We start from the raw sequence: 15,530 nt of genomic DNA, 5'->3' as shown, positions 1-15,530 counted from the left end.
TTACCACCCTCCAGCCCATCTTCCAATATATCAATAATCTCCACCATATATCTTCAATAGTATGTTTATTACTGTAGTATTAAGTTGCAGCTTAATGAAAAAAAATCAAGGATTAAGACAAAAAATCTGCAAGCCACTTTGGTCCAACATTGGACAGATAATGAACATACAATTGAAGATCTGGTGGAGAATTACTGACATAGTGAAAGATGGGCGGGAGGGTGGCAATATAGAAAAATTATTAAATTATAAGGAGCAGTATTGGATCTATAGATTGAATACAGTGGCACCGACCGGTTTAAACTTAGAAAGGGATATGACTCAGGAAGGGATATAACTGGCAGATTTTAGAAATGTGGGGAAGAGTTACGTCTCTTTAATTAGGAGTTAGAAAAAACGCTGACACCATTTTGACCAATAGAAGAGAAAGGAATGACGGATGCGGCAGTAGGGTAAGAGTTGTTTCTAAGAAAAAAATATAAGATTTAAAATTGGAAATTGTGAGCTGGTTTCAAGCAACTCTTTTTTTGCAATGTAACATGGAGCTGTCCTTGAGGAAGCCAGCAGCGGCGAAACATGTGCATGTTGGACGCATATAAAATCCCCTTGGCTATCGAGCAGCTATAAACTTAAGAATAATTCACTTAAGATAAGTGAATTAAATTAGAGTGCTTATACTTTTAAGTACACAATAAGTTATATATAAAAAATGAAAAACATGTATAATGGACTAATGACGAGGTGTATAAAGCTTAGGGCTATGAGAATTATGAGCCTGGAGTGACATCGCTGAAGTCCATATGTGGGTTATGACAGAATAAGAATTCAGAGTACTTTATGTGGTGTTGATATCAAGGATACTCTGGACTAAGGGTTCCTTTTACTAAGGTGCACTAGCATTTTTAGTGCACACTAAAGATTAGCGCACGCTAACGACGCACTCAACAAAAAATATTAACGCAAGCTCTATGGAAGCGTTAGCGTGTGCGGCATTGTAGCCCTAAATATTGCAAGCCTAAAGGTGGATTTTTAATATTTGTGCATACCTTCTGAGCAAAAATCCACCTGCACAAAAAAGCTGCTGCAAGTAAGTGTAATGTATATGCACAGGAAATTTAAAAGCAATAATACATGTGCATATTCACTTTGAGAACTGGTGGAAAGCATACAGGTAAGGTCTAAAAATTGTTCGTTTAGTGGATCACTTTGTATATAGAATGTGTAGACAGTAAAATGGACATCTACAGGTAGGTTTGTATATTTTAAAAATCTATTTAAAAAAAACGCTCATTGAACATGGATCCTCTACTACAATGCATATGAAAGTCAATGTTCAGCTGCCATAACTGGTGTGTATTTTAAATGCCAGCAGCAGAGGTCCAAAAATATTTGAATACTTAGTGGCACTATCCAGATAGTAATCAGAAAAGGGCAATATTCAGTTTGCTATTCAGATAGTTTAAGACGGTTTTCTATTTATCCTAAATTATCAAGATTGTAGATTGAATATTGCTACTATCCAGATAAGTTCTAGGACTATCCTGGCACTATCTATGTAGTACAGCAGTGGTCTATAATGATATTCAGAGACACTATCCAGATAGCATCTCTTAATATCCCAGTCAGGAAGACTTATTTGAATAGCAAGTGCTGTTATCCATGTAAGTATTTCTGAATATTGACCCCCATAGTGTCACCTACAAAGCACATGACATTTTACAAAAGAAAACATTCAAAACAGAGCATTATCAGGGCTTTACATGTCTACATAGAGCTACATACAAGTAGCAATTCTGTTGCTCATACGTGAAAGTGGCACCACCTACAAGTGAAAAGTGGCGAAGTGTGTAAAACCACACGTCGGCCAGGAACTGATTAAGAAGCCGAGTTCGCAAACGCAAACATTTGGCATGTTGAGGTGGATCTGAACAACCGAGGAACACACACAATTTCCCTTCAGGTTCTCCCATGCCCAGGTCTAAACAAGAAGTGTGTGTCAAAACAGATGCAAATGGGGAAGTTTTTTTCTGGATATACGTATATTGCTGTTCAAATATACGGAACAAACAGGTGCTCTGAAGAATCTCTCACACCATCCCCAAAGCAAATCTCCTTAAAATGTCTGTGTGCTGCGACATATATAAGTTGAGCCTGTTCTGAATGTGTTGGTTAAACATGTACAGTATGTCAACTTACACATGCAAATCTGCCTTTACATGTGCAAACAGAATAAAACTCTCCTAAAATCACCTTAATGGATAAGTAAACTAAGGTCTCCTAGCCCCCCCCCCAAAAAAAAAAAATAAAAATAAATAAAAACTTGTGTGTGATGAAATTATAGTGTCTTACAATTAATTTATACTTCAGTCTAATTCTTATCCAATTTTGAGAACTCTGCAATAAATACTTTCAGTGAAAGCCTAAAATCCTATCAGCATTTCCCTACATACTAGTTTCTCTTTCTGATGGATCCTCCAGTTCTTTTGAAGCCTTAATAGTAATATCTTCATTCTTATTACTTGTTGAAGGTTCTGGTTCTTTGGGAGCAGCGTTCTGATTTGAAAGCTTCTTTTCTTTCTCCAACAACCTGTAGTTAATGGCATTTCCAATAAACAGCCAGACACTTGCTGTTATAACTATGACTCCACATATAAAATACATGTTTTTATAGTTTCCAGATATGTCCACCAGCCAACCTGAAAATAAAAAGAAGACTTGTTAGACCATGTAAGTAATCTAACTACGAACATATCATACTTTTCATGAGTTTCTATTTTCCCTTTTCAAGTTCCTTTACTTAGAGTAGTGTTTCCCAAGTCAGTCCTAAATACCGTGCCAGTCAGGTTTTCATGATATCCACAATGGATATGCATAAAACTGATTTGCATACACTGCCTCCATTATATGCAAATCTCTTTCCTATATATTCATTGTGGATATCCTGGAAACCTGACGGAAAAGGGTGAACTCCAGGACCTACTTGGGAAACGGATCTAAAAACTTTTCTTTTTAAGGATGCTTTTGACAATTAGTTAATGATTAGGGGAAAGAGACAAAGACCAACTGAAACTTGAAAAGATAATAATAACCAAGATTAATAAATATTAATTGAAGCAGGAGAGCCCTCAGTCACACAGCCACCGCTGGAAAATCCAGAGTGTAGCTGTCGCGGGGTTACACCCAAAAGAGTGTTAACTGCGGAACATCCCTGGGCTCTCTCCGCGTGAGAAGTGATTAACTAGTGCAACAAAAAAGTGCAATGCGTGTGAAAAATAATCATAAAAAACACATACCTTCTTAAAGTTAAGTTGGCCATTTTCTACCTCGCTTTTCAAGCTGTGTCGGACAATCTGAGAGACCCAGCGCAGTCAAGTTCCTGAAGAAGGGGGTGTGCACCCCCGAAACGGAGTCCTGTAGGACGAAGGACGAAGTTACCACTCGCGGACTGCTCACACACGGAGAAGCTAAGTTCTTCCAGTTTGTATTTGGCTTGGTGTGATCTGGACACTCTTTTTTTCCTTTTGGCCCCATGCTTGGGGGACAGAGACATATTTCAACTTAACTTTAAGAAGGTGTGTGTTTTTTATGATTATTTTTCACACGCATTGCATTTTTTTGTTGCACTAGTTAATCACTTCTCAAGCAGAGAGAGCCCAGGGATGTTCCGCAGTTAACACTCTTTTGGGTGTAACCCCGCGACAGCTACACTCTGGATTTTCCAGCGGTGGCTGTGTGACTGAGGGCTCTCCTGCTTCAATTAATATTTATTAATCTTGGTTATTATTATTTTTTCAAGTTTCAGTTGGTCTTTGTCTCTTTCCCCTAATCATTTTCTAGTCTTGGGGTTTGGGAGGTTTTTTTTCCTATTTTGTGATTTTTCCACCTCCATTTGTAGGGTTCATTTTTTGTTCTTTGATAATTAGTTAACAATCTGCTGGTTAAAAATTCTTATTTTATTGTGTTTTTTTTGTTCTCCCTGCCTTTCGTTTTTACCCTGATTGTCTTACTTTTCTTTAAGGAATTTGTATTCCATCCTCTGTTTTCCTTGTGTTTACTGTTTGTTAAGTATGTCTTTTAGTCTGTTTGGATGTAAAATTGTTAACGTACTGTATTGTTTCCCAAAGATTGTAATTTTTTTAAAATGTTCATCGCTTAGAAATGTGATTAAGCGATTAATCAAAGATTTTATTAAACTTGAAACTTGGATTTAGAGCATGTAATCCAAAAGTGTGAATTAAATAAGGGAAACAATTCTGAGTGAATTTATGAAAAGAAAGGAATTCCTAAAGTATAACATAACAGCTAAGGCCAGACAACCTAGCCACAGTACCTGCTCAGCACTAAAATTCCTTCCTCTCCCTCATAGATCTTCTGTGCCTTGAATTCACAGTATCATTGTTTCTACCACTTCCGCTACAGCACTGTTCTATGTATCCACTGTCCTTTCGATAAAGAAATATTTCCTTAGTTTACTCTTGATTTGACCCCTTTTTACTCTTACTCCACGCTCCTGATTCTGGAGTCTCTTTTTCAGTGTGAGAGACCTATCTCCTGTGCATTAATACCTTGACGGTATTTAAATGCCTCTATTATATCTTCTCCTTCTTGCCTTTCTTCTAGAGTATATATATTTATATCTTTGAGTCTGTCCCTAGATATTTTCTGGTGAAAATATTTGACCATATTAGTAGTAGTTCTCTGGATCAAATTCATCTGGTTTCCAGAATTGTATACAATATTCCAAATGAGTTCTCAACAGAAACTTATACAAAAGCAAAATCACATCCTTTTTTCTGCTGGTCATTATTCTCCTTATGCAGTCAAGTATTGTGCCAATGCTTTCTTTACCCATTTGGTCATCTTACGATTATCAATGCCATCATTCTCTAATTCTGATCTTGAAGAGAACTGGAGCCAGAACAAATCTCTGCAGCACATCTCTGATTAATGCCTCTTTCCTTGGGGTGAATTCCATGTATAGTTCTACTTTGCTATTGCCTACTCAACCAGCTTTTAACAGTCATTTTACAGGTCATATCAAAGACACTTAGTGTATTTATGTCACCTTTGAAAAAGGAATTTTTAGCTGTTACTTTAAGGTAAACTTTTTACTGCCCTGGCACACTAAACTTGAGCCTGCACCTGGAGGGCCTCCGCACATGCATGGATGTCAACATAGGACCTGAGCTTGGGAACTTCCAAAATCCAGACACCTGAAACAATCAGAGCCTTAGGCCCCTCCCTATTGCATCCCAGAATGCACTGGGAAGGGGAAGGACCATCATTTTGGAAGAGGCGTGTCTGCCAGCAGGAGGGAGTAGGCATCCCTCTTGCCAGCCATCTCTAAAAGGAGGTTTTGAGGTGTCAGTGGGAATGTTAGGGTGTGAGGGAGTGTTGGAGAATGTCGGGTGAGTGTTGGGGAGTGTCAGGTGGGTGTTGGGGAGTGTCGGGGGTTTGGAAGATTGATGGGGGATTGGAAGATTGATGGGGCCAGCGGCAGGAGGGAGTGGGAATTGGGCATCCCTCCTGCCAACCATGTTCAGAGGGGAGGTCTAGGGATTCCTGCTGTAGCCACTTAGTTGATCACGGCAGGGGGATTCCCTTGCTTCGATCAGCTGATGGGAAGGGATCAGGTGTGATTTTCTAACCAGCAGCTGTGACATGGGCGCTGCTTAGAGAATCAGGCTGGTTAGGCAGAGTTGGGCCTCTGTCCCTTAGGGCAGACACGATTCTGTATAGTACGCCGGTGTGTGATTCTCAGCCACTTCATAAGTGGCTTCAAAAACAGGCATCCTATACAAAATTTCCCCCTTACAGTTTCATTTTAGATAGGTCATAGAAGTTAAAACCAAGAAGAACAGGTCAGTGTGTCTCACCTATATTTTAGAAAATAATCTTCCTACTTACAGCCTGTTCTAAAATACAGGGAATGAGAATTCATGCACTTGGTGTATGCAGCATAAACACACATTTTATTGACAAGTTGGCTCCTATGATACGGATAATAAGATATTGAAGAAAGTGGAGGAAAAGAGTCCGTTGTATGGGGTCAAAGAGAGCTTCCATTGGCTCTCGTACCTTAAAAGAAAAATACTAATACAGTGTGTTAGGCCTTGTTTCACATTAATCAAGGCCAGAGAGCACATAAAAAAATAAAAACAAAGCACAATTATTGCAGTTGAAGGAGATAAAAGTGCAAGATGTGAAATTGGCAATCCTTCCCAGTATGAGCTTGCTTGGTGTTTATTTGGACAGTCATTTAACAATGCAGGGCCCTATTTTATATGTTGTTAGAGGAGCATTTATGCAGATGAGAATACTTTCCAGAGTTAAGCCAATGTTGTCTGTATTAGACTTTCAAATTGTAATTCAAATCTTGCGAAATTGGATTTTTGCAATGCATTATTTCTGGGTATGGCCAAATCTAAAGTACAAGCTTTACAAGTGGTTCAGAATTTGGCTGCAAGAATGATCACTGGTGTATCTCGTTTTCAACATATTTCTCCAGTGTTGAAACAGCTGCATTTGTTGCCTGTCATGTTTCGTACTGAATAAAAGTTTTGACAGTAATATATCATGCAATAGTACAAGGAGAAGCACCATAATATTTAATGCAAGCTTTAAAGAAGTATTTACCAACTCATTCCTTGCACTCACAAACAACAATGAAGCTATAGCTTGAGCATCCACATGTGGTACACCATAAGAAAACATGGATGGCAGCAATCTCTGTGGCTGGGCCTCATTTATGGAATGCTTTGAGTGTTTCTTTGAGGCAATATTAAAAAGCCCGAGAGCTTGTCTCGACGGGCGGCTCTAACGCGGAGCTGGGAGGCCCGCGGAGCCGTCCGTCGGGTATAAGTTAGTAAGGGGTGGTTAGGCAGGCAGGGAAGAGGAATCGTGGGGAGGAGGTCCTTCCGGCCATGGGAGGGATCTCCAAAAGGGTCGAGTAGGGGCCGCAGGGTAGGGTGGGGAGGGGGTATATAAGCAGGGCTCTCGGAGGACCGTAACGGTTTCCGGTCCTCCGAGGCTGCTTTCGTGGGTGTCGGCGGTTTGAGGTGTGCTGCGGCCTGCCACATGGCCGTTTTTCATTTTCGGGTCGGAGGCTAGTGTCGGGTCGGGCGGATGGAGCGTTCACCCACCTTCGATGCGGCAGATCCCGCGGAGCTGTCCCTGCTGGCCGGAGACTCGCTGGACGAGGAAGACAGCGAACCGGTGAGTGCCTCTGCTGCGGGGGGGGCGCGATTTGCCTCCTCGGCGCTCGCGTTCGGCTGCCCGAACTGCGATAGCGCTGGAGGCAGGGGGGGAGGTGTTGTCGGCTAGTGGCCGCGCGGGGTCGGCCCGCAGGGGCAGAAGCAGGCTGCAGGGAGGACGTGGGAGGGGTAGAGAGGTTCCTCACACTGTCAGTGTGCCTGTAGAGCCTGTAACAGCTGCTCCTGTAGGAGCGGGGAGGGCTTCTGCTGCAGTGAGTGTGCCTTCTACAGAAGTGCCTTTGGCAGCTCCGGGTGTTTCAAGGGGGGACTGGGTCGGGTGCGATCCCGGCCAGCAGGGTGGGACGGCGTATTCCTCCGGGGTGAGGGGTGAGTTTGGGGTGGATACCCCCGTGTTTCCCTCCACGTCCGGGTTGGGTCGTGGGTCTCCGTCAACCTTTTGGTGGCCGCCTTTGGCGTATGGGCCTGGGTGTTCTCCTTGGGGATCCGGCCCCTGGGCTATGGGTTCTTTGCCTTTCCCGGGAGCGGTTCCTTCGCCATCTTGGGGCCCTGGCACCTCTTTTGGGGGGGTGTCTCGGAGGTTGGAAGGGGGGGGTGATCAGCGGGCGGGGGCTTGGCCCCCAGGGTTAACTTCTCCTCATACTGTGCAGGTTGCTGGCCCCTGTTTGGATTTTTTCCCCCAGGATCCCGCCGCTGGACGTGAGCGCATCACGGAGCCTTGTTCTGCTGGAGTTTCGACCGGAGGACGGATGGAAGCCCAGCGGACCGGAGTCGAGGAACCCGTGCAGGCGAGCCAGAGCCCTGTTATGGTGGTTGCTGCGGAGGGCACCACTCCTGGAGCGGCAGGTGCGGGAAGCGGACCTGGAGGAGTCAGGACCACGGGTAACATGGCCTTAGAGGCTGGGGTCGGGGACAAAGGGGGGAAGCGTAAAGAGAAAAAGAGGGGTAGGAGGGGTCGTCGGAGTAGGGCTTCTTCTTCTTCGTCCTCTTCATCTTCTTTAACCTCTTCCTCTTCGTCGTCTTCGTCAGGGTCTCCGCGGCGGGGGGCGGGTGTTAAGTCAGCGCAGGAGGGGGATATTCGGGGAGCTCCGGCTCTCGTGGCGCTGTCGGAACTGTGGGAGAAGGTTCCGCGGTCTCTCCGTCGTAAGATCCGGAAGCGTACGTGTGTTGATGTTTTTCAGCTTTTGGAGGGCAGAGTGCATGGGCGGAAGAAGAAGAGTAAGAAGGAAGGGGGGAAGAAAAAGGTGGGCTTGGTGTCCCGCAATGTCGTGAATTGGACGCGTGCATTTTTGAGGTTGGCAAGTGTCTGGGGGCGGGAGCGCCCTCAGGACTATGGCCTTTTGCTGGCCTATGCGGATTCAATCCTCGATGCTTATCAGCGGTTCGGCGGGTGGTCGTGGCTCAACTACGACGAAGCGTTCCGCGACAAGATGGAGGAAAACCGGCACATGTCCTGGGGTACGCAGGACATCAATTTGTGGCTCACTCACATGTCGAAACCAGCTGGGTCGGGATTGGGTGCGTTGGGGAAGCCGGGGTCTCAAGTCACTGGGGGGGCTCGTTCCTTTCGTCCCATTGGAGGCCCGGGGGCTGGGGGGGCCCTGGCCTCTGCTGGCAGTTTAACAAATCTTCCTGTTCCTTTACGGACTGTCGTTTCCGTCATGCCTGCTCCTTGTGCGGGCAAGGGCACTCAGCGCTCAAGTGCCCCAAGAAGGGAGCTGGGCCGCCTCCCACCCAGGCCAAGTGAGGTCAGGGTGCAGGGGTTGCCCACCCCGGTCCGGGTGGGTGCCATGCAGCCTTGGTTGGACCTCTACAGCGATCGGCGGGCCGCTGCGACGCTTAGACGGGGATTTAGTGAGGGTTTTGCTATTCCTTACTCACTTCCTTTGGTTAATGTGCAGGCGTCCAACGCATCCTCGGTGTCTCAGTTGCGGGTGGAGGTACGATGCAAGTTGTGTGAAGAACTGGATCGGGCGCGAATTGCGGGGCCCTTTATGGAACGCCCGTTTTCTGTGATGGTATTGTCCCCTCTGGCGATTATCCCTAAGAAAGAGCCGGGCAAATATCGCCTGATCCATAATTTATCCAGGCCCGTGGGGCGCTCGGTGAACGAAGGTATTCCTCGCGATTTTTGCTCTGTCCGCTATGCCTCCTTCGACTGTGCCTTACACCTAGTTCGTAAGGCGGGCAGTAGTGCCTTGCTGGCTAAAGTAGATATCGAGTCTGCCTTTAGGTTACTGCCGGTTCATCCGTCTTCATATCCTCTACTGGGGTTTCGTTTCGAAGGTGCCTTTTATTTTGATCGCTGTCTGCCGATGGGTTGTTCCGTCTCTTGCGCATTCTTTGAGTTGTTCAGCTCCTTTCTGCATTGGGTAACGGTTCGTCGTGCGGGGAGGGAGTCGGTGGTGCACTATCTGGATGATTTTCTTTTCGTTGGTGGGGCAGGTTCTGGTGATTGTAGTCTGTTGAAATCTACTTTTGAAGACATGGCCGCTGAATTTGGGGTACCGTTGTCAGCTGCAAAATCTGAAGGGCCCACTACTTGTCTCACTTTCTTGGGGATCGAGATTGACTCGGTGGCTATGGTGACTCGTCTCCCGTCGGGTAAAGTGCGCCAGTTGTTAGCTTTGATTTCGCTTGTTCGGGACACCCGTAAGCCTACTTTGAGGGTGGTTCAATCTTTGTTGGGGTCCCTCAATTTTGCCTGTCGGGTCCTGCCTATGGGTCGTGCCTTTTCCCGGCGTCTGGCGGTTGCGACGTCGGGTATACGTGATCGTAGACACTTTGTACGGATTACTGCGGGGATTCGAGCGGACTTGCATATGTGGTCTTTATTCCTATCCCAGTTTAACGGGTCGCTCCCGATTCAGCTTCCCGACGTCTCTACTGTAGATCTCGAGCTGCAATCGGATGCCGCAGGCGGTGTGGGTTTTGGTCTTTACTGTCAGGGGGATTGGTGCGCGGCAGCATGGCCTGAGGGTTGGCGTCAGGCGGGTGTTACTCGCAATGTGACCTTGCTGGAACTTTTCCCCTTGTTGGTGGCATGTGAGTTGTGGCCGGAGAAGTTACGGAATCGGCGCGTTGTTTTCTGGTGCGACAACATGGGAGTGGTGGAGGTGGTGAACCGGCAAGCCGCGAAATGCTTGAAGGTGAACGCAGTGCTGCGAGAATTTGTCTTACGCTGTTTGCAGCTTAATTTATACATTCGGGCTCGCCACGTCCCCGGGATTCAGAACAAGCTTGCTGATGCCCTTTCTCGATTTCAATTTTTGCAGTTCCGGCAGCTGGCACCGACAGCGAAGACGGATGGGTCACCGATGCCGGAGCACTTGTGGAACCTGGTGGTGAGCGGATCTGGAGCCTGCTGCAGCAGTCCGTAGCTCCTGCTACTTGGAGTCGTTACAATCGGGGTTTTGTTACAGTGTTTAACTGTCTGCGCTCGCGGGGTTGGGTACCTGGCCCTGTCACTGAGGTCTTATTAGCGGATTTCTTAGCTGATTCCCTGACTGCGGGCTGTTCCCGTAGTTCAGCGGCGGGCCATCTGGCAGGCTTTGCCTTCTTTTGTAGAGCCTTCGGATGGTTCTGCCCAGTGTCGGGATTTTTGCCGCGCAGGATGCTGGCGGCCTGGGATCGGGTGGCTCCGCGGTTGCCGGATCCTCGGTTGCCTATAACGCATGCATTGTTATCCCGCATCTTAGGGGTTTTGCCTGGATTGCGCATTCGGGCTTCGAAGCAGGTTTATTTAGGGTGGCGTTTTCCTTGGCGTTCTTCGGGGCTTTGCGAGTGGGTGAGTTGCTCGTTCACCCGTCCGATTTACGGGGCATGCGCGGTCTCTTGCATAGTCAAGTGCTCGTGGATGGGGATACAGTGCGGTTATTCATCGCCCGGTCTAAGTCGGATCAGCTGGGCAGGGGGCGCACGATAGTATTGCACCGAGTGGAGGGTTGTACTTCGTGCCCCGTCCAATCTTTGGCTGCCTATATGGCGGTTCGACCTGATTCGGACTTGGCGTTGTTGATTCATGCTGACGGCTCTCGCCTTACTCGTTACCAATTTCTGGCAGTGTTGCGTCGGGCACTGGGTCGTTGTGGCGTTGAGCCGATGCGCTTCGGCACACACTCCTTTCGCATAGGGGCTGCTACCAGTGCCTTCGAGGCGGGGTTGCCTGCTGAGGTTATTCGACGGCTGGGTCGTTGGTCCTCGGAGGCCTATCGTGGGTATATTCGTTCGTCGGGAGCCGGGCGGGGGTGTTCTCCGTCGGGTCAGTCCAGCGGGTAAGGGTGTTCCGAGCCAAAGGGGGGTCTAGGGCAGCTGGGTGGAGTGTCCCGTGGAGGGAGGGGGCTGTTTGCTGGTGGGGGGCAGTTGGGTGGGTTCCCTGCATGGCTCTCTGTTACTAACTGTTAAAGTGTTGGGGGACGTTGGCTTGACTGCTGGGCTTTGCTTTACAGATGCCGCTCGACGTGTCCTGTCGGTATGGATCATCGGGCACTCCTTCGTCCATTGGGCCGGGGAGCGTGCTGTGGTCCGACCGGGTGGTCAGCACTTGGGCCTTCGTCTTCGAGGAGTCTATGTCTCTTGGTGGGGACAGCGGGGTATGCGCTGGCATCAGCTGCTCACTCTTCTGGACGATCTTCGTCGTCGTGCCCGGCGTCCAGATCTTTTAATTTTTCACCTTGGGGGCAATGACGTTGATTCCCTTAGTGGAAAATTTTTAATTGATATGGTCATAGGTGATCTTGGAGTGATTCAGGGTTGGTTCCCGGGGGCTAGGCTCGTTTGGTCGGACATTATCCCGCGACCGAAGCGGTTGGTATCCCGTAGATGGACCAGGGGGCTTATCAAGGTGAATCGACAAATTGGGAGGTGGGTGGAGGCTCGGGGCGGGTTGCAGATCAGACATGCTTGGGTAGATGTTTCTTGTTTAGGGTTGTTTTCTAGAGATCAGGTACATCTGTCGGACATCGGGTGGGACCTATTGCTCGATGATTTTGCTTCTTGCTGTGAACGCGTGTTAGACTTCTAGCCGCAGCTCTGTTCATTGTTGGGGGGGGCCTGTAACGAGTTTCAGGCCTGTGGCGGTATCCCGAGCTACTGGCGGCTGGTCTCATCATGGGATGAGTGGTGGGCCGGCTGGGAGCCGTGCCTGGTGGGTCTGATGACCCTGGACAAGGGGGCATGTGGGGTCATGCCACCCCTCGGACCCTTGCTTAGACGGCAGGGTCGGGGGCCATTTTCATCTATGTCGGTAGCTCGGGATCAGGGTCACAATGGTGATACCATTGTGTGGGTTTAATCTGATAAAATGTTATATAATGCTGTTTGTATATTTGGTTTATTATGCAAATGTTATTTAAATATGTTTATTTCACAATAAACAGGGCTGCGGCCAGTTTTCACCAATCAGGTGTGCGTGTCTTTTGGAGGGGGGGGGGGGTTTGGATTGGAGTCAAGGCTAGGATGAGTATGCTTCAGGGTAGCGGGCTGCTCCAGCTTCCGCTGTTATAAAAAGCCCGAGAGCTTGTCTCGACGGGCGGCTCTAACGCGGAGCTGGGAGGCCCGCGGAGCCGTCCGTCGGGTATAAGTTAGGAAGGGGTGGTTAGGCAGGCAGGGAAGAGGAATCGTGGGGAGGAGGTCCTTCTGGCCGTGGGAGGGATCTCCAAAAGGGTCGAGTAGGGGCCGCAGGGTAGGGTGGGGAGGGGGTATATAAGCAGGGCTCTCGGAGGACCGTAACGGTTTCCGGTCCTCCGAGGCTGCTTTCGTGGGTGTCGGCGGTTTGAGGTGTGCTGCGGCCTGCCACATGGCCGTTTTTCATTTTCGGGTCGGAGGCTAGTGTCGGGTCGGGCGGATGGAGCGTTCACCCACCTTCGATGCGGCAGATCCCGCGGAGCTGTCCCTGCTGGCCGGAGACTCGCTGGACGAGGAAGACAGCGAACCGGTGAGTGCCTCTGCTGCGGGGGGGCGCGATTTGCCTCCTCGGCGCTCGCGTTCGGCTGCCCGAACTGCGATAGCGCTGGAGGCAGGGGGGGAGGTGTTGTCGGCTAGTGGCCGCGCGGGGTCGGCCCGCAGGGGCAGAAGCAGGCTGCAGGTACCAAGAGGACATTTTTTAAATTAAAGAGAAATACTTCATGTAACAGCACCCATTTTATATATGTGATAATATGCCCCTGTGACCTTGTCTATATCGGAAGAACTAGTAGGAAAATTATGGTCAGGTTAACGGAGCATAAATCTAAAATTAATACCGGAAGTTTGGAAGCGCTGCTCGTTCAACACTGGCAGGTCATGAGGCATAAAATAACAGATCTTAAATGGTGAATAGTTGAAAACATCGAGCTAGGGTGGGAGGGTGGTAACCATGTGGAGCGTTTAAACTTTAAAGAACAATAACTGATTTTTTCTCTGAACACTGCCAAACCTAATGGTCTGAACTCTGAAGTTGAATGGATGACATTAGTTTAAATCTCTCCTTGCTGTTTTGCGATTCTGATTGGGTACGTCTGTATGAGATCATTACGTTTACCCCTGGGATAAAAAAAACGCCGCCGCCATGTCTCTGCTTCAAATACTATCGGCAGTATTCATGGAACTGGCATAACAAAGGTATACGCTAAGATTTTTTGACTCTTTTTATAAAAATTGTCTCTAGCTACTGATATGGGCTTGAAGATATGTCTGTATGGGTTAGTTGAAAATTATAAGTGAAAGTGGTACGATTGAAACATTTTATGGTGACTCTCTTTTTCTTTTTTGTCAGGGGAAAATACCTTGATAAAGCCCCCTGGGCGAAACATAGCCTATGTTGGTGAAGAGCCCCTGCTATGCTTTTCTAAAAGAGATGAGTACCTTTCTAACTTATCTATAATTAAAATATTTAAATAAGAAAAATAATTTAAAAAAATATATATAAAATAAGACCGATGAAGACTTTAGTGCAAACAATTCTGTGAATGAAATGCTCTCACAGTTGCACCGCTGAGGTCCTAAACGGGAATAAATACCTCTATCTAAGGTTGTGTATGTGATACTATCTGAGTTAAACCTTGGAAAAGAAATATATTTTTTCTATTGCCTTATATACCTGTCCTTATGAAATAGACCACTAAGATCGTTTACCATATGTCAAATTTGAGAAATTATACACTACAAGCTGCAAGTAGACGATTCCTAAAGAAGCAACAAAATGGGGCATCTCGAGCCTAGAGCAGTGTTTGGAGTGTGCTCTGGAGTAGTTTATCAGAAGTAGCAACCTGAGGATGATTAGTGCATTTTAATGTGCCCTCAACCAGCTCAGGAGTTGAGATCACCACTAATAACATTTTTTGAGTCAGCATCCTGACACTCTTATGTTGGGATAATTTCAAATGTTTCACTTTTTCCACAATAAAATATATAAGGGTAGCACAGGAATGTTATTAGATGGAAGTTTAAAGCCCTTTGTAAAAGTTGGGCCTAGTAATAAACATATTGCTGACAGAAGCCATACCACTTAAGAGTGGTTATTAGTGCTAATAACTTACCACACATACATACATATATATATTTAAAGAGAGAGAGGTAACATAAGAATAGTCTTACTGGGTCAGACCAATGGTCCATCAAGCCCAGTAGCCTGTTCTCACGGTGGCCAATCCAGATCCCTAATACCTGGCCAAAACCCAAAGAGTAGCAACATTCCATGCTACCGATCCAGGGCAATTAGTGGCTTCCCCCATGTCTTTCTCAATAACAGACTATGGACTTTTCCTCCAGGAAATTGTCCAAACCTTTCTTAAAACCAGCTATACTATCTGCTCTTATCCCAACCTCTGGCAATGAGTTCCAGAGCTTAACTATTCTCTGAGTGCAAAAAATATTTCCTCCTATTAGTTTTAAAATTATTTCCCAGTAACTTCATCGAGTGTCCCTTCATCGAGTGTACCTTAGTCTTTTGACAGAGTGAAAAATTGATCCACTTATACCACTTATTCTATTCCACTCAGGATTTTATAGACTTTAATCATATCTCCCCTCAGCCATCTTTTTTCTAAGCTGAAGAGCCCTAACCTTTTTAGTCTTTCCTCATACGAGAGGAGTTCCATCCCGTTTATCATCTTGGTCGCTCTTCTTTGAACCTTTTCTAGTGCTGCTATAAGTTTATATTGTGGCAGAATATAACATTAATACAGAGCCAGAAATGCAACTACAGTAAAACCTTCTATTGCAAGTAACTTGGTATGCAAGTGTTTTGCAAGACAAGCAAAACATTTTATTAAATTTTAACTTGATATACAAGCAAGGTCTTGCAATAGAAGTACATAAAATATACACAACCGATGGTTC

General features: G+C 46.7%; 1 protein-coding gene across 11 annotated transcripts in view; it reads right to left on the bottom strand.

Annotated features, from left to right (window-relative positions):
* Positions 1-559: 559 nt before the first annotated feature.
* Positions 560-15,530, bottom strand: part of SLC16A7 (solute carrier family 16 member 7) — a 323,799-nt gene continuing 308,828 nt past the window's right edge. For all 11 annotated transcript variants that reach the window (XM_033959550.1, XM_033959552.1, XM_033959542.1 and 8 more), the window contains one exon: positions 560-2,696. In XM_033959550.1, coding sequence (XP_033815441.1) covers positions 2,443-2,696 — 254 coding nt within the window. In that variant the 3' untranslated portion in view covers positions 560-2,442. The remainder of the gene's footprint in view (positions 2,697-15,530) is intronic.

Source organism: Geotrypetes seraphini, chromosome 9 (assembly GCF_902459505.1).
Source record: "Geotrypetes seraphini chromosome 9, aGeoSer1.1, whole genome shotgun sequence".
Taxonomy (NCBI): Eukaryota; Metazoa; Chordata; class Amphibia; order Gymnophiona; family Dermophiidae; genus Geotrypetes; species Geotrypetes seraphini.
The sequence above is the reverse complement of the archived record's forward strand: the minus strand, read 5'-3'. Positions and strand labels throughout refer to the sequence as shown.